This window comes from Vipera ursinii, assembly GCF_947247035.1.
Source record: "Vipera ursinii genome assembly, chromosome: 2".
NCBI lineage: Eukaryota > Metazoa > Chordata > Lepidosauria > Squamata > Viperidae > Vipera > Vipera ursinii.
In genome coordinates this window covers 247,173,644-247,199,518 of record NC_139513.1, presented here as the reverse complement: position 1 = coordinate 247,199,518, position 25,875 = coordinate 247,173,644, and the positions used below count along the sequence as shown (strand labels likewise).

The following is a 25,875-nucleotide window of genomic DNA, read 5'->3' as shown; positions in this document are numbered from 1 at the left end:
AATGTTGAAAGCTAGTTATGACAGATTATGCTATTTCATAATTTACAATATAACAAATAAGCATAACTATTTTATCTGTTTTTCACAGAATAGATTTATATCAGCATAACATTTTATAATGGTGTATAAAAGTTTATTTGGCTATAATACATCTTTATTTTTAACTATAACTATAAATACATTCTTGAAAATCTATTAGTATGGATTAAAGTTGCTTTAAGCAGTTATCTTGAGAAGTCAGGCTTCCGGTTTGCCACGCAGCCGCTATGGACGGTTGGGAGACTTCCTCTCTCTCCCCCATCCAGTTTCACATCACTGGGGGCCCTGAAAAGGGCTGAAAATTACCCGAAGAGGCAACCAGCAAGGAGGGGTGCTTGCTGGATCGCAGGAGAGCCACAACTCTCCTGTTAGATCTGGTGATCCCTCCAAAACGGCAGACTAAAGGACCGGCCATTATGGCTTGCCCCTAGGCTGTGAACAGCCGAAGTCACATTTTCCATCAGGCAACTCTTAAAGCAGCATGGAAGAGACTGGGTAAGATCTACCTCTTTTACACCCTAATTACTTTCTGTACCTCCTTAAGCTGCTAAGCATTCTCCCCCCTGCGGTGAGGGAAGGGGGACTTTAGCCCTCCCTCCAGAAAGAGCGGCGACTAAATACCCAGGGGCATTTTAAACACTGAAAAAGTAACTGAATCCCAATTGGAACTTTATTTCTTAATGCATTTGGACTGAAGGATTTTTTACTTCTTAGTTTTCATTATTTACTTCTGTTGGAAATCTGGGTTTCTTCTCATGGAAAAAAACCCCCTGAAAAGATTAAGATAACTTTGGGAATGGGTGACTGCCCAGGGAAATATATAAGATACATAACCTTGAGAGCTCTGAAACAACAACTGTGAAAGGCTCTGTGTTCCCTAACTAAAAAAAAATCTCTCTTGCATTTTCTAAGTGTAAAGCCTTTAGTTTGAAATACCAATATGGAAGAAGGCCAGGAACAAAATTTCTTTATGGATGAAGATCAACAAACTCTTGCTATGTTGAAAACACTAATTCAAACTCTTACCACTACCAATGAAATACTTAGAGGCTACGTGAAGGAACAAGATAACCCAGATCTGAAAGCCCAAACTTTGACCACAACTAAAGAATCATCTATACAAAATACAATAGAAAAAATGAAACATTCAAATACTATGACAGAAGAATCTACAATTCAACAAATATTGATATTTGAAAATCCAGAAGATATAGACAACTTGTAAAAAGGAAAAGGTTTCTTATACAACACAGAAGGAACTAGAAGATCTAGAAAAAGAACAATTGGATGAGAAGACAAACAATTCAGAACAACCACGTCGATATGGAAGAATAAAGAGATGACCCACTAGACCTACAAGTCCTCTCAAAAAAATGGTGACTGGATGGTTTTGCCAGTATCAATTAATATACATGATATTACAAGGAGATTGGTTCGATGACCCAAAAACAAGGACATGGAAGATGATTTGGCAAAGGAAAAAAGCCAGAATAAGACTCAAGAAGAATGGAGTTTTGACCATCTTATTGAAATCTAAAACAGAATGTACTTAAAATAGATAAGATGTGCATGTTGAACACAAGATACTGTTATGAACTGAGATAAAGAAAAATTTTTGGGCATTAAAATTTAGCAGTAGCTAACTTGAATATTGATTTGTGCATAAAGGTCACATAAAGGTGAATTATGTAGATAAGCTAAAAAGTTGAAAGCAATAAATAGATCTATATGGAATGCTAAAAATGAAAATTATCAGTTTAAGCAAGAGATAGCAGATACAAAGAAGAAGAAGTATTAAATATTGAAATAAAAAAGTAATTTTGATTACTACTTAAAAAACAAAACTGAAAATTAGCAAAAAGGAAGGATATCGTACTGTATCCTTAATTTGTTGACATAGAGGGTGAGAAGTTAAGTAAAGGGGATGTCTATTTTGAATACTAGATTTTGTGAGGAATGGTGATAGATGAATTGGGAGTATATTAAAAATCTTGGGAATGATAAATATCAAACGCTAAATCTAAATGTTAGTGGAAATTAAAATTTAAAAATTTATTAGGTCATTGATTGTCTAAAACAACTAGAATATATGTAAACTAAAAACTATGGATATATGTAAGAAAGTTATTTTTTATGTGATTGATAGGATAAAACTTGTCTTTAAATTCACAAATAGACAGTACATATGAAGGGAAAAAGAGAGGAAATGTTTATGGTAGCAATCTGAAATCTGTACTAATGATATCTGTATGTAATTGAATTACTACTACCCAGCCACCATGCTGCTTTTCAAATATGTGAATGCAATATTAGAAAATAAATAAAATTTGTTTAAAAAAAGAGGTCATTATATGTTTTAAATGAGAAAATAATATTTGACTAGCAGTTTTACATTACACTGGTGTTTGGCAATATGTTAATGAAGATTCAAAGTACAGTTGTCTGGAACTTGAGTCATGGCAACTAAGAAGCTACTACACCAGGGGTGTCAAATTGCTGGCCCGCGGGCTGGATGCGTTATCCAGAAGCCATGCCCACCCCATTGCCAGCAATGGCAAAACAGTCCTGATACATCTCGCAACATCATGTGATGTCGCAGGTTTGACATGTCTGTACTAAGCAGCAAAATGTTTAAACCAAAAAAGAAAAGAAGTTTAGTTGCCATGACTAAACTTCCAGGTTACATTGGTGTTGTGTTCTTCTACTGAAATATAAGTTTTTCTACATATATCAAGCATACTCAATATTTTCAAAGAATGCACATTTTGCTAATGTACAGACTTATGCATTGCTTGGCTTGAAAGTTGTACAATATTTTTACAAAGCTCAGGAAGCTCAAAATCTCCTAAAAGGAATTATTACTATTAGAAATTAACAATGGTTTCTCTATATAAAAGATCTGTACTATGGTAAGAAATAGAAATCCATTTTAATGTGAGAAATAGAAGGAGTCTTTGGCAACAGATTAAACAGAATGGCTTGTTTTAAATTCAACTGAAATAGATAATCCATTTACCAGCAAGATGACCTACTTTAAAACAACTGAAGTACTGTGCTGGGATCATGCTAAGATGGTTTTTAAATATTTTTACTGCCTAGCTGGGAATATTAAGCACTGGCACATACATTTAAAATAAATTATTTAATTTTATTCAACTGTGCTAAAAAAAGGAATTACATTTATGAAACTGCAATAGCAAAATCATTTATATGTATTTACTTATGGATTTATAATATTGTGTTTCCTGAACGGTTCCAGATGGTGCTTGGGTCTATACCCATTGCCTTCACTCATAGCCCAGTTGATGCCTTGGTTGATGCCTGGGAAAAGGCGGCCACTGAGGCACTCAACTGTGTTGTACCCTTGCGACCTCTGACCCGGCACAGATCTCGTTGGGCTCCATGGTTTTCTGTGAAGCTCCAGGAGATGAAGCGTTGGAGACGGGGTCTAGAGAGCGGTTGGAGGTCCAGCCGTTCCGAATCTGACCGATTGCAGCTAAGAACCGTTATAAGGTCTTATCTTGCTGCGATGAGGACGGCGAGGGCTAATTACTTTGCTGCCCTCATCATGTCCGCAGATAATCGCCCGGCCGCCCTGTTTAGGGTGACTCGCTCCCTCCTTAATCAGGAGGTGAGAGAGGAGCCCTTGCAGGGGTGGGCCGAGGAGTTTAGTCATCATCTGATGGACAAAATCGCTCAGATCCTGGCCAGTTTGGACTCTAATTGGGCAGAGTCGGATGTGGAGGAATCAGACAGTCTTGAGCATGTTATCTGGACTGAGTTCGATCCTGTTTCCCCTGATGATGTGGACAGGATTATGGGGAGGCTGAGTTCCACCACCTGTTTATTGGACCCGTGTCCTTCTTGGCTGATTTATTCGGCTCGGGAGGAGACACGAAGCTGGTTCCAGGCAGTAATATCTGCCTCTTTGAGTGAGGGTGTCTTCTCCGCCGCTTTGAAGGAGGCAGTGGTGAGGCCCCTTCTCAAGAAGCCTGCCCTGGACCCAGCGATTTTAAACAACTATCGTCCTGTCTCCAACCTTCGCTTTTTGGTGAAGGTTGTGGAGAGCGTGGTGGCGCATCAGCTCCCTCTGTTCCTGGAGGAAACTGATTTTCTGGACCCGTACCAATCAGGTTTCAGGCCCGGGTACAGCACAGAGACGGCATTGGTCGCACTGGTGAAGGATCTCTGGCGGGCTCGGGACAGGGGTTGCTCCTCTGTCCTAGTCCTATTAGATCTCTCAGCAGCTTTTGATACCATCGACCATGGTATCCTATTGCGGCGTCTCAGGGGGTTGGGAGTGGGAGGCACTGTTTTGCAGTGGTTGTCCTCCTATCTCCTGGGCCGTTCACAATCGGTGTTGACGGGAGGGCAGAGGTCTGCCCCGAGGCCTCTCGTTTGTGGAGTCCCTCAGGGGTCGGTTCTCTCTCCCCTCCTGTTCAACATCTATATGAAGCCGCTGGGTGAGATCATTCGTGGTTTCAGGGTGGGGTATCATAAGTACGCTGATGATACACAACTTTTTCTTTCCACCCCGAACCAACCCAGTGATGCCCTCGCCATGATGTCCCGTTGCCTGGAGGCGGTCTGGGTTTGGATGGGTAGAAGCAGGCTTCGTCTCAATCCTGCCAAGACTGAGTGGCTGTGCATACCAGCATCTCCGACTAACCAGTCTATTCCACCTTTAATGATGGGGGGTAAGGTGTTATTCCCCGTCGATAGGGCTCGCAACTTGGGCGTCCTCCTGGACTCACGGCTCAGTTTTGAAGACCATATAGGAGCCGTGACCAGGGGGGGCCTTGCCCAGGTTCACCTGGTGCGCCAGTTGCGGCCGTACCTGGACCGAGATGCCCTGCACACAGTCACTCATGCGCTCGTAACCTCCCAACTGGACTACTGCAATGGTCTCTACATGGGGCTGCCCTTGGGGACCACCCGGAGGCTTCAGCTGGTGCAGAATGCAGCCACGTGGGTTGTGATGGGGGTTTCCCGATATTCACATGTAACACCTCTGCTCCGCAAACTGCATTGGCTTCCGGTTGCCCTCTGGGTGAGATTCAAGGTTCTGGTGATGACCTATAAAGCCCTAAATGGCTTGGGTCCTGGATATCTGAGGGAACACCTGCTGCCGGCATCAAGCTCCCTTCGTCCTGTGCGCTCCCACAGGGAGGGTCTTCTCAGGGTACCGCCGGTAAAAGATTGCCAGCGGACAATACCCAGGGGGAGGGCCTTCTCTGTGGGTGCACCTGCCCTTTGGAAACAGCTGCCTGTAGAGCTTAGGACTGCCCCTGACCTTCGCTCATTCCGCCGGAACCTGAAGACCTGGCTCTTTGAGCTCTCTGGCCTGGTCTGAGCATATTAATTGGGATTTTAACTGTTTTTAACTGGGGTTTTATTGCAAGGTTTATATAATTCTTTTTAATTGTTTTTAAGTTTTGTAATTATTGTATCTGTTTTTTAAAATACCTTGTGAACCGCCCTGAGTCCTACGGGAGAAGGGCTGTATATAAATTGAATAAATTGAATTGAATTGAATCGTTACATTTTTACTTAGGAGCGAAAAAGATGCCACTGTTTTTAAATCAGTAGTATTTTAAAAAGTCCAGAGAAGAATTAGTAGGATTTTAAAACAACTGCAAGTCCAGCGCCAGAACATGACAAGTGTCAACATCGTCAGCAGATTGCTGCTGCTATTAACATCTTTGCTATTAACATGTTTGCAAAGGTAATGAGGAAGCATCTTGACAATAAAACTGATCAGAAATGGCATCTGCTTCTTTGACATTTTAAATACTTGGAAGCTCTTAATATGAACACTGAAGGCATATGCAGCAGACTATTAAAGACCTTTAAAATTCATTTTAAACTGTCTTTAAATACAAAGCAAATATGCCAATGCTCTCAATAACTCACGCTTTTATTTATATTCTGACCATTTTTCTGATGGTTTAGAAAAATGTCCATATTTAGAATCTACATATTTAAGCATGCATACAATCATTTTCAGAAGATACAAATGTGACATCTTTCTATTTATATGTATATGCAGATTCTAAAATTGCATTTGGGAAAGCATTCAAATGTCAGCATAAGTTGACTTAAAATAAAAATATTTATCATGAAAAATACAGGTAGCCTGGGAAAAATATTTACGTTAAATTTCAGTTAAATATTCCTATGCCATTCAAGATCTGGTGATAGAATACTATATGCAATGTTGTATTTTACAAAGAAAAAAATAAGGTATCATCATGTTTGCAATTGTTAAAATTAGTGAAGATTTTTTTTAGCCTAAATATGTGGGCATTTAAAGTTTTCAGAATTGCTCACTTCTATTTGTCCACTGAATTGGTAAAACAAAACAAAAACCTAAGACAATATTATAAAATAACTTTTTATTTGCTAAGTATTCAATGACAAACTTTGATCTATAATTTAAATTACTTATGATCAATATTATTTTAAAAATAATCTTCAGAAACCACATTATCTAAGTACTACTAGAACTCTTATGTTTGTTTAATACTTTGTAATCTTCAACTGAACAAAATGCTACATCATAAGGCAAAGCTTTGCCAACAAAAGTATCTCAAATAGGCTAATGTACAGAATTGCCAGGAACTAATACTCCCAAGGGAATTAAATCTGCTGCTGTTCAGATGGCCTTCATACTGTCATGGTCAGCCACAATTACATGAACCTCATTTTCAACGTTTCCTGACAGCTTTTCACCAGTCAGTGGGGAGCCCAGAAGGAGCTATGATTGCCAATGCACCTTGCCACTTTCCCACTATTAAACTCTTTACTTGTGGGAAATTTGCAGAGAGAAACTCAATGGAAAAATGGTGCACCCTCCACCAGTCCTTCTGCACCTACACCAGCTGGCCACTTGGATATTTCCTTACTCCATCTCCTACACATCAGCAGCCACATATCTGCTTGAAAGGAAGAAGAGGGAAGGAAGAAGAAGGGAAGGGTATAAAAGATGAATAAAAAATGGAAGAAAGGAGGGATGGAGGAAAAAAGAAAAGAGGGAGGGAGGGAGGGAGGGAGGAAGGAAGGAAGGAAGGAAGGAAAGAAGGAAGGAAGGAAGGAAGGAAGGAAGGAAGGAAGGAAGGAAGGAAGGAAGGAAGGAAGGAAATTTTCTGATATTCATTACCAGCTTCCCACAAGGAAACTCAATGGGAAAGCCAACAGAAAGTTGGAAGTCGCTCATATTCCCATAATCTTCTGCCTAACCATGGTTGTTCTGTTTCTCTATTTAAATAAGGAAATATCTCTGAAAGGGGTCATGATTGTCTATTATTTCAATAATATTTACCGTATTTTCCGGCGTATAAGACGACCCGGCGTATAAGACGACCCCCTACTTTTCCTGTTAAATTATAGGGTTTGGGCTATACTCACCATATAAGACTACCCCTCTGCCAACGCACACCAAATAAAAATTAAAAAACATCAGATTTAATTTTAATATGGTAATTTTATCAAATGCTTATGACATGCAGGTGCTTAGTAGGAAAACTGTCACTTATAAACATAAGGCTGTTTGTCATCAAACATGTAAACATAATACAGTGCAAGTGGATTAAACTTTTCCTAATTCACTCTAAAGCTGAAAGGAAGGATAAAGACAATAAACCCATGGGAGCTGCCATGCTGTTTGTTTTCTAAGCTGTCAACCAAACTGGAACTGATGATGATAGGAGGAAGATAACAAACAATATAGAGAGAGCAAGTGCCGGGCAAGTCCCTGGCGAGTCAGCAACGCCCATCGTAACTCCAAGCTATTTTTACAGGATTTGCTGGCGTGACAGTTTCCCTTTAAAAGCCTTCAAAATCCTCCTCTTCGTCATCTGATTTCATTAGTACATCAATGACATCTTGTGATACACTTGTAAGGCAGTCATCGTATGGATCTAATTCCGTATCAGATGGTGTGGTCTCAGCTTCGGCTTCCTCTTCATCTTGCCACAAGCAGTCGTCCTCCATACCATCTAATGAATTTGATATGCCACACTTCTTGAAAGACTTGATTATTGTTTCTGCATTAATATCATTCCACGCTTTTATGACAAACTTGCACAAAACATCCAACTGTGGAGCACGCATGTTTCCTCCTTTTGTGAATGACTTTTCGCCGCTAACCATCCACTCATTCCACTATTCTCGAATGCGATCTTTAAATGGCTTATTTAGGCACACATCCAGTGGCTGTACCAACGATGTCAATCCTGCAGGAATAACTGCCGCATCTTTGCCAGCCTTTGCTTGGTGCTGGGAGTTAAATGAGCCCTGAACATATCCCACACCAGTAGACTACGTTTTTGAATAAGTCCACCTGGTCGCCTGCTCCATACATTATCAAGCCATAGCTTTACCCCTTCTTCATCCATCCAGCCTTTTTCATTCACATGTATAAAACAACCAACAGGGAACTTGAGTTTTGGCATTGTTTTTCTTTTAAAAATAATCATTGGTTTCAGTCTGGCGCCATCAGCTGTGCATGCTAGTACCACTGTAAAACTGGACTTCTCATGTCCTGTTGTTTTAATTAAAATTGTTTTTTCACCTTTTGGATGGACAGTTTTATTTCCAACCATATCAAAACTCATTGGGGTTTCATCCATATTTCCGATACTACTTAACGCATAGCCATGTTTTTTGCGCTGTTGTATTACGTATCGATGGAAACTAATTACTTTGGCATCAAGATCTGCAGGTACTTTTTGTGAAATTTTTGTCTTTTGCCTCAGTACCAGATTATGCCTTTCCAAGAATCTAGTACACCAGGATACAGTGGCCTTAAATCCTTTGCTGTGATCTGGGTTAGATTTGGCCCACTGAAGTGCAAACAAACATATTTTATTTCTTGGCACTATATAACCGCTTTGGCGATGCTCATTCACCATGTCTATTACATGTTTTTCAAGTTCTGGCCAATGTGGAGTGCCTCTTCTTAATGCACACTTACCCCTTGGCATACTCTTTAAGGTTTTTTCATTTGCTTTCCAGTCCCGAACCATCTTTTCTGTTACTCCATATTGTCTTGCAGCAGCACAGTTATTATGTTCTGTGGCAAACTTTACAACTTTAAGTTTGAAACTGGCTTCATATTTCTTTCTTCTTACTGGTGGAGCCATGATGGGGCCTTGACTGTTAGCCAGTTGTATGAACAAGTACAGATACTGGTGCTGTGCTGTACTGTATTCACCACCACATGTATCTGCTCACCAGACAAGACTACCTTCCCTCAGAATCACCATTCCCAGTATAAAACAACCGGCCAATCACAACAAGCAATGTATTTCCTGCATACAAAATCTGCTTGGATTGGGTGGCCCAGCCCTCCCTGTCTCCAAGAGATCTGAGCTATGCAATGTGTCACAGGAGTGTTTGGGAGTCAATAAGCTGAAGACTTTGAGGAACCCTGCCTTATAGCAAAGGTAAAGAATCCCAGTTTTATAAAGTACCGGTAGCTCTAATGTGCTTCATTGAGAATTCACCCCAGTAGGAGGAGATGCAGATTCTATGCATATTTACAGTACACAGAAGTGAAAGAAATAACTCAATATTTCACTTCCTGGCACACAATCTGCATATTAACAACTCTTTTAGTACCCTTTTTTTATAAGTGCCACGATATTGCTAAAATAAAAGAGGTAAACTTCATGACCCACCCAGCCCATGCATAAAACAGAAATGAAAAGTCTTTAAAAAGTTTTGCGCGGTTAAATAAACGGCATTTGCATATTGTTTCTCCACGGAGCACCGACAAAATTTGCTTGAATTAAGGAACGTGGGGAGCTTGGAAAAAGTGGATTGATTATATCCAGAACAAATATGGAACTAAAAAGTTTCACTTAGCATTTGAATAAGTTTTTTTTTCTTTTTTTTCTTCTCTTTTCTCTTTTTTTAATGTAATATTAGTATTGCTTGTAGTCATTTCATATGAGCTAGAGTGCGATAGATTTAGTAGTTTATTGTTGTTAGCAGATGGTTGCTTATGATTGTTTTTTGCTTTTATACCTTGTATTTAGCTCTGGGAAGTCGGGGGGAGGGGGGGAGGGATAGGGAGGGGTGGGCGGAGGGAGGGGGGAAGGGATTGTTAAAGATAAAATGTACTGTAAAACTTTTCAATTAAAAAAAAGGAACGTGGGGAGCTAAAGAATCGGGCTATAGGGAATGTCTGGCATGACGGGCAACCCTGGGAAACACGAGGACTGTAGTGGCATCCTCAGTTCGCACGTTATACGCCGGAAAATACGGTATGTAATATGTCATGTGTAAATGTCTGGTCAGCAAGCTACCAAACTCAAAGAGCACTATGGACCGCAAAACTCAACCCTGAATTACGTATATTCTCTTCTATTGGAAGTAACCCATGCACATAGGGTTTCTCTGATTGCAGCAGGAAACCAGAGAACCTGATTTATGCTTTTACTGGCTTGCCCTGCTGAAGTTAAATCTTCTCCTGAAAAGTTTCATATCAGTGGAACTGCAAGTTACCTCACAAGTAAATGGCCAAATTACTCCAGCACTTGTGTCTTTAAGACACTTTGTAGGCTCTCCTCCAGAGTTCTGCAGGAGGATTCTTGGTCATTCAAGAGGAACCTAAATAGCTAATAACAGGCTAGTGCATTTTAATATCCTTGTAACTTTTTACTCCCCCTTAGGCAGAGAAATATAGCTCCCATTTAGATTCTGGCACAACTGCTAATTTTATAGACGAGACTACAGTGCATCATCTTAAATTATCCACCCAGTTATTAGCAAACCTCATGCTAATTGAAACAATTGATAGGCAATCACTATGAGTTAGTTCTATTATACAAAGTACAACCACTCTGCAACTAAAAATAAATGATCATAGAACATTCTTGTCACTATATTCATAGCTTCCTTACACATTCCAATAGTACTGGGCACATAATTCCTAATTCAAACATCAAGGGAAGGGAAGGGAAGAACTATTTTCCATGTCAAAAATATCAGTGCCACCATTTGTAAGCATCCCCTTCTTCCTCCTGAATCTCTTTCCCTGCATAAAAAGTATACTGATTTTGCTGATGCTTTGGGGGAAAAGGGAGCAGTTAATTTGCCTCTTCACTTAACTTGTACCATCAACTAGAAGCCCCCAGCCCATCTCGCAGGCAAAAGGCAACATCCCATATATATTCAAAAGTTTGCTATTTTAAATGAGTTTCCAGACTACAATTTGAAGGAAGTTTCCACTTGTCCTTCTACATCTCCAGCCTCTGCACCCCCATTTTTTGCACCAAAGAAAAATAATTCCTGACATCAGTACGCAATTATGCTTCTGATGTTTTATTTTTTGATGTGTTGTCTGGAGTGCTGTTTTGTAATAATTCTGCAATTTATTCTTGTCTATTTTGTTGTATTTTGTTTTTTATATTATTATATATTATAATATTATTATATATTATATTATCCTGTCAGCTCTCAATAGTCAATTGGAGTTGGGCAACATTAACATCAAATTAACAAACAAGTAAATAACATTATAGGCTTCCTAACTCTGTAGCCATTACAAAACCACACCCACTGCCTCTTATTTCAGATCCGAAAGACTGTCTTCACTAACCTAATTGGACTTATGAGGCATTTACAATTTGATCAAAATTAATCTGGATTCTGAATGTAATAATCTCTGATACTAAGCACAGCAAATTTGAATAAATAGTATGAATTGGTTCACTGTCCAGCTGGTTCATGAAGAACACACTGTTCAATATTTTACATAACTAAGTGGTAGTGCACCTGAATAACATCCTGATTCCCTTTCAGAAGACCATCCTTGAATGAGACTCACATTAGGAATGTCTCGGAGGAATTCTATGAACACAACTTTTTGGCTGAGTTGGAAAATATGTATTTAATTTTCCCCAGTAGGAGTATTTGGATTACTTGCCTTGTTCATTTTACTCCTGAGCTCTTCTTCCAACTGAATGGAACTGTTATATTTTTAAATAAAAAGCTACTGGCTGCAAAACTAGCTTTTAGCAAGGGAGACACTTTTTGGAGGATGCAAACCATCCAGTACGGGTGCACGCGCATTGCAAAAATTTGGAGCACATTTACAAATTCACAAAGTTAAGACCTTCAGTCCACATCAGATGATATGGGAATATATTTTTTTTCTTCAACTTTTGAAACACCTCTCTACTCTTTTTTTAAAATTCCCATTTATATCCCGCCCTTCTCCGAAGACTCAGGGCGGCTTACAATCTAAGCACAAATCAATGTGCTTAGCAATACCCTTCATTCTATGTATATGCCTGCTTATTAGGGCTTTCGCCCCCCCCCCCCAGCGGCATTATTACAAAGTCAGCTTATTGCCCCCAACAATCTGGGTCCTCATTTTACCTACCTCGGAAGGATGGAAGGCTGAGTCAACCTTGAGCCTGGTGGGATGTGAACCTGCACTAATTGCAGGCAGCTGGTGTTACTTAAGGAGGCATTAGCCCACTGCTCCACCAAGGCTCTTACTTGACTCATAGAACAGCCAGGTGCATCATGATCATTATATTTTTATAAATGCCTCCTATCTCTCTACAACAATAATCCTGTGAGGTAGGTTGGGATGAGAGAGAGATTGGCCCAAAGCCACTCAGCCAGGTTTCATGCCTAACAGAGACCTAGGCTATTAGTTTGTAGGCCAGCACCATGACTTTGAAGCCGTGCTCCCCTTCCCCACTTTCCAGCCAGAAAGCTAGAGAACGCAATCTTTCTGAAGGGCACGAAAACCTTTCCCGCCTTTCAAACTGTCTGAAACAACACAGTTGCTAGTTTTCCAGCGAGAAAGATAAGAGGGTCCAGCTGAACAGTAGACCGGGGTCTTTCTAGTCATCAGAACAATCATGAGAAGAGCACCAAGTCTCGCACTGTTTCTAAAGGCAAGAAAAGAGAGCCTTTCTACTGTTCGCAAACATTGTCTTTGTAAGCTTTCTGGCTGGAAAGCTAGTGAACACCATGTTTATAAATGGTAGGAACACTGGAAAGAAATTCGGATCTTCAGGATGCAAGCTTCCTTTCTCCAGCCCAGTGATGGGAGTTCTCAATCCTATGCACAGGGGAGAAGAGAAATCTTTTCTACAGGCAGCAAGAGCAGCTTCCAACTTTCCCTGCTGGCTTCCTGGTTAACTTTCTGGAGAAGCGGACAGAGAAGACTGCAAATAGCAATCACATAATTGCAGGAAGCTTGGCAACCAGTCCTAAGTGCGAACAGGTTGCCAGGTGCCCAATATATGATCACTTGGGGGTGGTGTGGCAGCTGTAACTTCAAAGATGGCTCATGAGTAAGTTTTCCAAGTATCTCATCACTTCAAATGGTTGTTAAGCGACTGGTTGTAAATCAAAGACTACCTACTAGCAGAGGTCCCCAACCCCCGTCCGTGGACCAGTACCGGGCCACGGCATGCCAGCCAACAGTTGTCTGGAAAAACAAGCAAAGCCCCATCCGCAGGATGCAGGCAGCACACAAAACCACATACCCTCTGGTCCACGGAAAAACCTCTCCCCCCAGAACCGGTCCCTGACCTATAGCATTCACCTATTGCAACCAGAATGACCTGTCTTGCCAATTGGCCATGGAGTTTTCTCTTAAGTTATATCTGATCCATTTTTTAAATTCCTGGAGCCTGTAGATACATGTGTTAATACGTGCCTTCCTAAATTGATTATTTTCAACAGGGGAATGCTGTATGTGCCATCTAGCAGGCTATGCATGAAGGCTAAAAAGTTATGCCAACATTATCACAACATTGAATGGTACCCTTGGTGCAGATATTACCAATATGCAGCATAGTGACTGGTAAATAGTAACTGAATTTTAATTTTTCTATGGTAATTGTGATTACATAAAAAGTTATATTGCATTATTATATTACATTACATGCATTAAAAAATCTAAATCCACAGCGGAAGTTAATGATAAACAAACATAACCCATGTTTTTTTTCACTTCATTGCATCTTAAAACTTACCTCCATAGCCTGTGCCAATCGTTCTTCCAAGGCCATATAAGTAAGGAATTGGGGATCCACATAGGAAACTGCTTGAGCAACACCAAGACCATCCCCAAATTCATCTAGTAGCCTATAGGAAAATATGTTTTTTTAATCTCCAAGTAGGGATGAAAACATGTACAGTGATGCATAAAAGTTTGTTTCTGAATAAATATGACCTTACATTATTAATTTTTACATGGTGGAAAAAAAATCAAATTTGTGCTTTTTCAAACCATTAAGCATTTAATCAGTGTAAAGGATGACAATCAGGGAGCAAGTGTTAAGCCCAGTTTGGTTCTGATGCTCACCATTGTCATATATTTCTGATATGACATTAACATGGAACAAGGGTTTCATTATGCAATTCTGTTTCAAATAAAATATGAGCCAGTATGTTCCTGATCACCATTTACCTAGGTTAAAGTACTGAAGATAGTAGAACAGTCTACCAACCTCCATTCAACATCTAGGTCTTCACTCATACTGGAATCATCTTCTAGATTGTTGTTCCCATCCAACATAAAAAAGCCAGGATGTACAAAATGGCTAGCTTGATCATTTTCTTCATCACTGCTACTTTCGATTTCTTCATGATACTGCAACCAAGGAATCTCTCCATCCTCTAGAGAGGCCTGCTCCCTTTATATAAAAATGAGAAAAGCTATACAAAATATAGCAAATACAAAATTTAAACTACATATAAGCAAATAGTATAGAAAGTACACTATTCTTTATTTATGCTGAGTGCTAACAGTCAAATACCTGCAATCTATTTTCAACAGACATCACTTTAAAAATAATAGGCAGGGCAGTTCAACAGCACAGCTAAAATGTAATGCTTTATGAACTATATTTATATGTGATGTGTATATGTTTTTATCTTAAGATACATCACAGCATACAGCACGGCAATAACCCAAAATGTTTATTATGTGTTTTTTTTAAAAATAAACAGATAAAGAAATTATTCTAGTGGGGAATGAAAAAAGAAATACATTTTATTTCTATGGCTGCCATTCTTAGATACATAATTCTGGATAACTAACGGTTCACAACAGCAAAAAACAAGCAAAAATCCCTGTAATAAAACAATAATATAGTTAAAAACAGCCAAAATATGATCTCAAAAGAGACCAGTGTAAACAAAGACTCTGCCCCTATGGAAAATACAGTTCATGAAACCCTAACCTAACCCATGTACTTTTTTTATATACTGCTGCCATCACAAAGATTTCCAGTTGCAGCTAATACTGCCCTATCTAGATTTCCAGGATGCCTAGGTGCAATTTAGTTGTAGTTACTATAAAATCAATATGATTTTATTTATTTCTCTTAACATGGTTAAGTTTCGTACTAATTAAATAGACCAATTTTATAATTATTGGGTACTTTTGCGATTATTTCTTGCTGCCTTACTCTTAATGTTTTCATTTTGGTTCTAAGCTAATCTATGATAGTAATTGGAGCCAGATTGGTATAACAATTAAGGCATCAGGCTAAAAACCAGGACACCATGAGTTTTAGTCCTGCCTTAAGCACAAAGCCAGATGGTCATCCTTGGGACAATCACTTTCTCTCAGCCAGGAGTAAGGAAATGGTAAACCTCTTCTGAAAAACCTTGCCAACAAAATTGCAGGCACTTGATCAGGCAGTCTCAGAGAATCAGACACAACTGAACAGAGGAAAATGAATGAGGAAAATGAATGTAATAAATATATCTCTTTTTATGTAGTTAAATTAGAAACCAAGCTATCATATAACAAATGCACATTACAAACAGATGTTAACTGTTGGACTGCTGTAACATCTGGGACCTAACGCTTGAATAAAAAGTCAGATCTCATTGAAACTTTACTGAGTCTTAGAAAAAAAATCACAAAAATAGATAAAGATGTCTTAATATTATTCTTTTTGAAAATATGAAAATGTAGATGTGGATCTCAACTATCAATCTTAATTTTTTTCAACTCGTCAGAAACTAAGATATTTGTGACTAGGAGATGGTTTTTTTTTTAATTTTCCTAATTATGTACTGTAGCCAATGCTGGCTGAAAATACAATGAAATTTATGATTCTAACATAGCACAAAGGTTGCACGATTCAAAAGAAACAGGCAAAACTGAAATGGAAAAGAATAACATTGTATATGAAGTATCTATATGAAAATCCATGAATGGAGAATGAAAGAAATTTTGAAAATATTTTTATAAAATACAGAAAGAAAATTAAATTAGTGGTACTGTATTATTATTACAGACCATTATTATTACATTATTATTAAAAAGGTAAAGGTTCCCCCGCACATGCGTGCTAGTCATTTCCAACTCTCCGTTTCAAAGCCAAAGAGCTTGTCCGAGGATGTCTCCGTGGTCATGTGGCCGGCATGACTAGACGCCAAAGGCGCATGGAACGCTGTTACCTTCCCACCGTAGTGGTCCCTATTTTTCTACTTGCATTTTTACGTGCTTTAGAACTGCTAGGTTGGCAGAAGCTGGGACGAGTAACAGGCGCTCACTCTGCTACACGGCACTCGGGATTCGACCCGCCAAACTGCCGATCTTCTGATCAACAAGCTCAGCGTCCTAACCCACTGAGCCACTGCGTCCCTTTACATTATTATTAGACTATTAAATCATTGGAAGTTATATAAATATATTCTGAAAAAGATGACATAATATTAATAGATGCTGTGAATACTGTTAAGAATTGGATGTTTAATTAAATTCTAGAGCTGTCTTGCTGATAACTTTTTATCTCAGGAAGAAAAGGAAACAAAAGATTATGGTGCATTCGGTTTTAGCTTGGAGTTATATTGGTTAGGATTACTTGGATAGAAATTCAGAAGAAAAGAATTCAATACTGGTGGAAAATTTTGAGAATTAGTATTGGATAATACATCTACTTAACTCTGAAAAGATTGGAAACTGCTATGGCTGCATAATGAGCTGAAATTTTAAAATAATATATAGGAGAAAGAAGGATGCACATAAATCCAAGCCTTGAGTATGACACAGCAACCTGAATCTTTATGTATGGTACCAGAAGGCTCAAACACAGAAAGAGCTGAAGCCTACAAAAAATATTAAAAATGGAGCAAAAGAAAAGAAAACAAGGATTAAATAGATCTGCTGCTTGGGAAAGTGAAACATCAATCTGTAAGCAAAAGAAGGCTGAAATTCTCATTTTCTATTTTGCAAGAGAAAACCTTTTACTAGCTCTGTAGTATCTTTAAGTTTCTGAAACCTTTTAAATAATATTCCTGCATAAACATGATCTAAAATGTGATGTGTTTTCCACATAATCCTAAAACTAGATAAAGAGAATCTGTTTACACAAATGACTGAAAAAATTATATGTGTTCATTCATTTCTTGAGAAAAATGATCCAAAAGACTAAAAAGCTTTAATCAACCTGAGGATTTTTTGATAAATCTGCTTTTATCAAATTTCAGTATTTTTGTATCTGAATGTAATATAACATTAGATGAAATTAAATAATCTGTATTATTATTCTAAATATGACATTGCACAATGACCAAATATTGTAAGCAAGATAATAACATTAAAAATAAGATTGGTATTTTTCAACTTTTTTTTAGACTTTAGCATTTTGGTCTTTTTGAGTCAGTCTTTACTTCTCTGGTAGGAAGTATAACAATCTAACCTAGGTAGGCAATGAAATTTTCCCTAAAAAGGTTCATATCATATACATGCTTATTATCTGTGCTACCATAAGTGAATCTCCAAATTTGCCCTATCCATTTTTATTAAGATTTATACCCTTTAAGAGCAAAGAAAAATTTAAATCATTAAAAGAAGTCATTGACTTTAGTGACACCATGTTACTGTTTGATTAAAGTCTTGTCAGTTACAGGCAGCTGTAAGCAGGCTAATTAAGTTCACAGAACTGAGTTGTTTACTTGCAGTTAGCACTTTTTAAGGGATTGCTGCATTGCGGAGAAAAGCAGCTCAGGAAGAGATTGCTTGTTTAGGCAATCTCTTTACTCTATGAGGGGAAGATAAAGAAAAAAATGGGTCAGGCACAGAACAACTATACAACTATAACTGACTGTAAGGCAAATATGTGATGAAAAGAGAGATGTTGCAAAGGTAATAAATGTGGGCATTGATTGCAAAGTTACTTTTTCATCTTTATAACTCCAAATATTTGCTGACTGAGTTGCCTGGAATATTGTGATATTCTAGAATGCATGTGAAGCAATTTCCTTTGTTTTACCCAAAACAAGAGTGCAGGTTTCTCCTTTTTTGTTCATTTTCTAAAGTGTTTAAATGCTTAAAAAATACTATGTTGTTTGCTCTTTTGGCATTTATGACAGTAATCCAAATGGCAAAAACCACATAAAGTATTATATTACCAGAGAGGAAGAGGTAGACAGTAGTATATATGTTATAGAACCTCTTGTTAATTACTGAGGTACAAAAGTATACTATATTGTAAAAATGTATTTTATGGAAGCTGAAATCTTGGTGTGGTTGTGATTCTCTTGTGAATTATTCCCTCAGTTACATTTGCCATTTTGTAAACCAGTCTCATTTCATATAGTGATGGGCCTAGTGATATCTTCATATCCCATACAAACTATCTTCATATCCAAACTATCTTCATATCCCATACAAGTCATATTACTAGAAACATTCTTTATTAAATAACATTAGATATAAACAGTTAAAAATATAAAATGTATTGATGCCATAAAACAGTTTTAATGACCACATAGCTCTATTTGTAGTGAAATAGATTTAGTTTGCTGTGCTTATGCCTGTGTACTGCTCCTCCTCTTTTTAGATTCCTTTTAGATTTTTGCTTTATATTTTTTAGCTTTTTATATGAAATATTACACTGATGTATTTTTATGCTTTTTAACTGTATCCCACCCTCCTTATGCTAGTCTTTGCTTGTAAAAAAAGATTTGATTTGATTAGTGCATAAAGGGATTTGTCCTTTTATTCCAAGGCTGTTAAGCTTAATGAGAACTCTTTGAAAAGGGACATTATCTAAGGCTTTTTGAAAAATCTAAGAAGACAGTGCCTATTGGTTTATCCTTCCACATCCTTGTTAATACCCTCAAAAACCTCTGTTCAATTAATTAGGTAATACTTTCCCTTAGCAAATCTATGTTGAATATTCTTGAACAAGGCCTGTGTCTCCAAAGTTTGGCAATTTTATCTTTAATAGCAGTTTCCACTAACTTCCTTAGAACATGTGTTAAGCTGACAGGCCTATAATTCCCTTTATCTCCCTGTGAGGCCTTCTTAAAAATAAAGAGTTACATTAGCTAACCTTCCAGCCCTTCACCTCAGAGCCCAAGTATAAAGACAGGTTGCATATTTTACTTAGGTGGTCTACAATTTCAGCTTTAAACTCCTTAATAATCCTTGGGTGGATGCCATTAAGGCCTGGTCATTTGTTAATGTTCAATTTGTCAATAAGGCCTAGGACTTCTGTTATCACCACTATGGCTCAATTCATCTGATTCTTTTCCTGGAAATAGAAACTCAGGTTCAGAAAACTGTCCTGATTTTTCTCTTGTGAAGGCAAAGAATTTGTTCAGCTTCTCTTTCTAAATAATCTGGGTTTGGGCCATATTCCTTTGGCCGTGTTGAGTATCACATGTGACTACATTATCCTTTCCTATGTCCATCACATCGCCTTTAGAAGAGACATACTTTTCAACTCCTTTCCTAAGTATTTATTTTTTCCAGTTCTAATGTTTCTCAACTCGTCAGGTTTTTCCCTACTACTGTAACATCATTGTAATTGTCAGTAGTTTGTTTCTGTTGGTTCATCCCTACAGTATAGATCCACCTTTTTCCAAAACACCCTAAAATGCTTAATAAACAGGAAGCCTTCCTGCTGTCTATGTGGTCCTGTGTGTGGAAGTGATACTGTTTCAGAGAAAGCTATTTTCAAGGTCCTGCCTTCAGTTCCCCGAGGAGCAACCTGAGTTCAGTTTTTAGGATGTCCTGGCCATGTTTAAGGATGTTTTTGGATAGCAGATGACTTCAGCAATCTTTGTAACAGGCAGGCAATTCACCAGACAGCATACCTATCCAGACATCCTATTTATCCACATTGCTAATGATCAAATCACCTCCCACCAGAAGTCCACCTCCCACAGGAAGAGAGCTGTCAGTGCAAGAGGAAACTTGTTCAGCTTCCAAGGAGTTCCTTCTAAGAGAGAACTTCCCTCTTCCTCAGACTGACATTCTCTTTTGTCAACCACACCAGGTTGACTCCAAAGGAAGACAAAACCTATTTTATAGAAAGTGGCTATAATAAAGTCTTCCAAGTCTGATTGTGCTATATCTCCGTCCCCTCCATATGCTCCTGTGAATTAAGGAGGTATCTGTCTGAACTTCTTTTGCTGTTTTCCGTGTACTGTAGGTTTATTATATTTTCCCTGGTCGCTTTGGTAACAGAACCTACAAATCTCTGTCAAAACTATTCTCCTTACTATACCCTTCCCCTGAACCCTCATTCTCTGTAATAACAAAGGAGCTGTTATCTTGCAAATGGGACTCTGCTATTGTCTTGAGCTTCTCATCCAGCAGCTTCTCTGACTCCACTATCACCCAGCAGTCAAAGAATCATAAAATGAGACATTCACTGCATTATACTATAGCTAGTCCTTGACTCACAACCACAACTGGGACCAAAATCTCAGTCATTGAGCAAAATGGTCATTAAGCAAAATAACACACGGTCACGTTGTAGTCTGACCACGATCTTGGTTCACCTAGTTGCAGTCATTAAGTGATCACATGGGTCATTAAGTGGAGTGCTGGGTAGAGGATTGTCTACCCTCCCTAACACACTGAGAGGCCCAGGGCCTCTCCCCACTTCACCATATCTGGGTCTACTTACCTTTACCTTTTTCTGCAGGCAGGGTCATTCTTATAATTGTTTAAACGCTTCCAAACTATCATAAGAACAATTGCATTCACTAGTTCTTCTGGTCTAGGAAAATTAGAAAGCTGACAAATGCAGTCATTCTGAAGACTAGACATTTTTCTACCCTACAAATATTGGTATTTGCTGGAAAGAGGGCTAGTGTTGTGATTCAGCGTCAGCCTGTGATAACGGCAGCTGAGTCTGATGATTCTGAAGAGGAGGAGGAGGGGTTTGGAGAGCCTTTGGTGTCAGAGGGAGGCTCGGATGCACTGCAGGACTCTCAGCCTGGCCCCTCCCGTCATGTTCCTCATCAGACTCAGCCGTGTGAGCATGAGGTATTGGACGTAGATGATTCACAGCTGGATCTATTCAGGGACACTAGGAGCAGGAGGCATTCCAGCAGAGTAGAACAGAGAAAGGCCATGAGGCAACTCGGTGAGAGGGGGAGAAGGCATTGAGAAGCCACGCCTTGGGACTGCTGATAAAAGGGGAAGGTGTGGGAGGTGCTGGTTGCTGAAGGCAACCGTTTGAAGATCTTCTGCTAAACTCCTGGTCTGTTATTCCTGTTTAACTCTTGTTTGAACTTTTGGTTTAACTCTTGTTTGAACTTTTGATTTCTTTGTAAATAAATTTGGTTGGGTTTTTCCAGCCTGTTGACTATAAAAAGGGGTTGTCCCTGACATTCAAACAGGGCCGGTCGTAGGCTGGAACAGAACAGCTAGTAAGCTACTGAACATCATTGTTCCAGAGGCCAAAATTTTTTATAACCCTCAGAATGATGGCATTCACTAACTTCTCAGGATTCTTCCATGCATGGAAAATAATGCCTCCACCAGGCTGCAGAAACAGGGCTGGGATCTTTGAGATCCAAGCTCTGTTTCTGCACTCTGGCAGAAGGGCTTAGTTCCACTTGGCAGCCAGCTCTTTCAGCCAGCCCCCAGAGGTGAGAGGGAGTCTCAGCAGGCAGTCTGCAATTTTCCCTGCCAATTTTCCATTCCGGTTCTGGGGAAACTGGTAGAGACTGCAAAAAGACCCTTTCTGACGCTATAACTTGAATGGTAGTAACTGTTTGTACGTTGAGGACTATCTATGCATGCTGGCTGTCTACCTTTCCATGCTGGCTGTCTACCTTCATAACTATTCTAGAAGTTATGTATTCTAGAAGTTATCCTAGTGGACAATCACCTAAATATGAGACAGCAGTGTGCTGCAGCTGCCAAAAAAGCCAACACAGTGCTAGGCTGCATTAACAGAGGGATAGAATCAATGTGAAGTGTTAATACCACTTTACAATGCCTTGGTAAGGCGCCACTTGGAACATTGCATCTAGTTTTGGACACCACAATGTAAAAAAGGAAGGATACTAGAAAGAGGACAGAGAACAGCAACAAAAATGGTTAGAGGACTGGAGGCTAAAACATATAATATATAATTCTACAAGCTAGACTCCAGCAGTATGTGGATCGAGAACTACCAGAAGTACAGGCAGGATTTCGAAGAGGCAGAGGAACTAGAGATCAAATTGCTAACATACGCTGGATCATGGAGAAAGCTAGAGAGTTCCAGAAAAACATCTACTTCTGCTTCATTGACTATGCTAAAGCCTTTGATTGTGTGGATCATAACAAACTGTGGCAAGTCCTTAAAGAGATGGGGATACCAGACCATCTTATTTGTCTCTTGAGAAACCTATATGCGGGCCAGGAAGCAACAGTGAGAACTGGACACGGAACCACTGATTGGTTCAAAATTGGGAAAGGAGTCCGGCAAGGCTGTATACTGTCACTCTGCCTATTTAACTTATATGCAGAGCACATCATGAGAAAGGCAGGGCTAGATGAATCAAAAGTTGGAATTAAGATTGCCGGAAGAAACATCAACAACCTAAGATATGCAGATGATACCACTCTAATGGCAGAAAGTGAAGAGGAACTAAAGAGCCTCTTGTTGCGAGTGAAGAAGGAGAGTGCAAAACTTGGGTTGAAACTAAACATTAAGAAAACCAAGATCATGGCATCCGGCCCTCTCAATTCCTGGCAAATAGATGGGGAAGAAATGGAGGTAGTGACAGATTTTATTTTCCTGGGCTCCAAGATCACTGCAGATGGGGACTGTAGCCAAGAAATTAAAAGACGCTTGCTCCTCGGGAGGAAAGCCATGGCAAATCTAGACAGCACACTAAAAAGCAGAGACATCACCCTGTCAACAAAAGTGCGTATAGTCAAGGCTATGGTCTTCCCAGTTGCAATGTATGGCAGTGAAAGCTGGACCATAAGAAAGGCTGAGCACCAAAGAATTGAAGCCTTTGAACTATGGTGCTGGAGAAGACTCCTGCGAGTCCCTTGGACTGCAAGGCGATCAAACCGGTCAGTCCTAGAGGAGATCAACCCTGACTGCTCTTTAGAAGGCCAGATCCTGAAGCTAAAACTCAAATACTTTGGCCACCTAATGAGAAGGAAGGACTCACTGGAGAAGAGCCTAATGCTGGGAAAGATTGAGGGCAATAGAAGAAGGGGACGACAGAGAATGAGGTGGCTGGATGGAGTCAGTGAAGCAGTAGGCGTGAGCTTAGATGGACTCCAGAAGATGGTAGAGGACAGGAAGGCCTGGAGGAACATTGTCCATAGGGTCGCGATGGGTCGGACACGACTTCGCAACTAACAACAACAACAAGTTTAGTACTACTACTACTACTACTATTAAATTTAATATATGCTTACCCTGTTTAAATATATTTTGAAAATTCTATTTCTTCTATTTCTTTTTAAGTTTTTGTTATATTATTGGGTTTTTTTAAAGAATATTTTAAATTTGCATTTTAGCCCCTCTTCCCTCTCAAGGGTTCTCTGATTCTATCACTGTTGCTAGGGACAGGAAGACCAGCAGCTTACTAAAGTCAGAAAATCATTCCCAAACTGTATCAAACACAGGTATATCTCCCCCCTCCCCCCGCAAACCTCACATGTAATTCTTTAATCCATATACCTCTCTTTTAATGACTATTTTCCACCCACCTTTCCTCTGTTTCTCCTTTTCTCTCAGCAACACTTGTATGTACATGTTTAGTATAATACAGTGGCACGCAGTATATGTACATTTTCTATGTTGTGTATAGACTACATACAGTGCATACAGTATAGCATAGATTTTTATATTAAAAAAGCACTTCATTAATAGAATGACATACCGTGATTGGAAACCAAATTCATTATGTTCCTCTTCAACACCACTGCTATCACTCTGCTCTTCAGGTTCTTGTTCCTCTTTGCCTGGAAGTGTCTCCCAGCTCTCATCACTGGAGGACTGATCTTTCACAGTCACAGAAAAATAAGAAGGCAGGGATGCAGACCATTCACCATCACTGCATTCTGAGCTGCAATTTGAGAGAGTCCAGTTGCATTTACAGATTGACAGAGTTAATATTCACCATGATTCAATCAAGCTACCGGTAACCATAAAATGAAAAAGATCCAAGAACATGTTTAGTTCCCCTTTGGATATGAACATGCTCAGGTTTGGATGACTCTGTCCATAAGAGTAGGAGATAATTTCCTACTAAAATCATTCTACGAAAAAAGAAATCCCTTACAAATTTTCCCAGAAGAGTCCAAACAGAAAAAAAACTACTGCTTCTTTCATCCTGAAATCCTAATCTTATATCCTATTAAAGAAATAGAATAAAATATGTGTAATCTAATGGGAATGTTCTGAGAAAGGAACACCAAGAAAATTAGGATCTATTTTATTAAAAGTCCCCTCTTGGATACTAAACTTTAGATTCCTCTGCAGCATTAGACTAGAACTGACATAAGAAAAATAATAGTTTACTTTAAGCTCATTTTCGATATGAAAATATATGTTTAATAATATAGGACTGGCAATAAACATTTTTAAACTTCTAATAAACATGTTGAGAACATGCTGAAACAATTTTATGGACATTCATATATTGCTCTCTTTTTCTTCTTACACACACCTAAATTTTAAACAAAAATTGTAAATAAATAAATAATGAATGAATGGGCAGTTGGTAGCTTTCTAGTTGCTAAACATAATTTGCTCCTACAAATATCAAGATTATCAGTCATATCACAAGGAGCTAGATACAGAATAGAAATTCCTGAAGGAATGGATGGAAACTAATCAGAGAGAAGCAACCTAGAACTAAGGAGAAATTTCCTAACAGAAAAATTAATCAGTGGAACAACCTGCCTCCAGAAGTTGTGAATGTTTCAACACTGGAAGTTTGTAAGAAGAGATTGGACAACCTTTTGTCTGAAATGGTATAGGGTTTCCTGCCTGAGCAGGGGGTTGGACTAGAAGACCTCAAAGGTCCCTTCCAATTCTATTATTGTTATTATTTTAAAGCTTTTAATTTTATATATAAATTATGGTCTTTTGTACTATTTTTCATTTATACCTTGTTCTCAACCTTGTACAATCTCAGTTCTGAACTATTTGGTAACAGGACACTACTGTAAAATTACAGCACTTTCTAACCACATTTATAATCCAAAGTCTTTTCCTATTGATATTGGACAAGCAATGTCTGTAAGCACTAAAGGAATGATTAACAGCAGACTTGGAATCCTCCCAGTTTTAAGATATATTATGAATACTTCCATTATTTTCTATTTTTCTTAATTGTTAAATAACTTATATCACAAAGTAGATTCAACATACAAAACAAAAAAGATATAAATCTAATGTGATAATATGAATAGAAAAATAGCATTGGTCTTCAAGGTTTCTGTTTAAAAAAAACTTGAAAATTTCATTTTCATTCAAATCTAGGCAATATTTTTACTATAAAATACTTTTACCATCTAAAATTATGAAACCAAAGCCTTCCCATTTAAATACTGCAATAGTAGACACAATTTCACAATATTTT

At 38.7% G+C, this 25,875-nt stretch overlaps 1 protein-coding gene across 10 annotated transcripts in view; it reads right to left on the bottom strand.

Moving 5' to 3' along the window:
* The window catches only part of PJA2 (praja ring finger ubiquitin ligase 2), a 67,560-nt gene that overhangs the window by 15,506 nt on the left and 26,179 nt on the right, over positions 1 to 25,875 (bottom strand). For all 10 annotated transcript variants that reach the window (XR_014491746.1, XR_014491747.1, XR_014491748.1 and 7 more), the window contains 3 exons: positions 24,169 to 24,354; positions 14,523 to 14,708; positions 14,046 to 14,157 (listed from right to left, as the gene is read on the bottom strand). Coding sequence is in view for 7 of the 10 variants with exons in the window: in XM_083356495.1 (XP_083212621.1) it covers positions 14,046 to 14,157; positions 14,523 to 14,708; positions 24,169 to 24,354 (484 nt within the window). In the remaining 3 variants the exon portion in view is untranslated. The remainder of the gene's footprint in view (positions 1 to 14,045; positions 14,158 to 14,522; positions 14,709 to 24,168; positions 24,355 to 25,875) is intronic.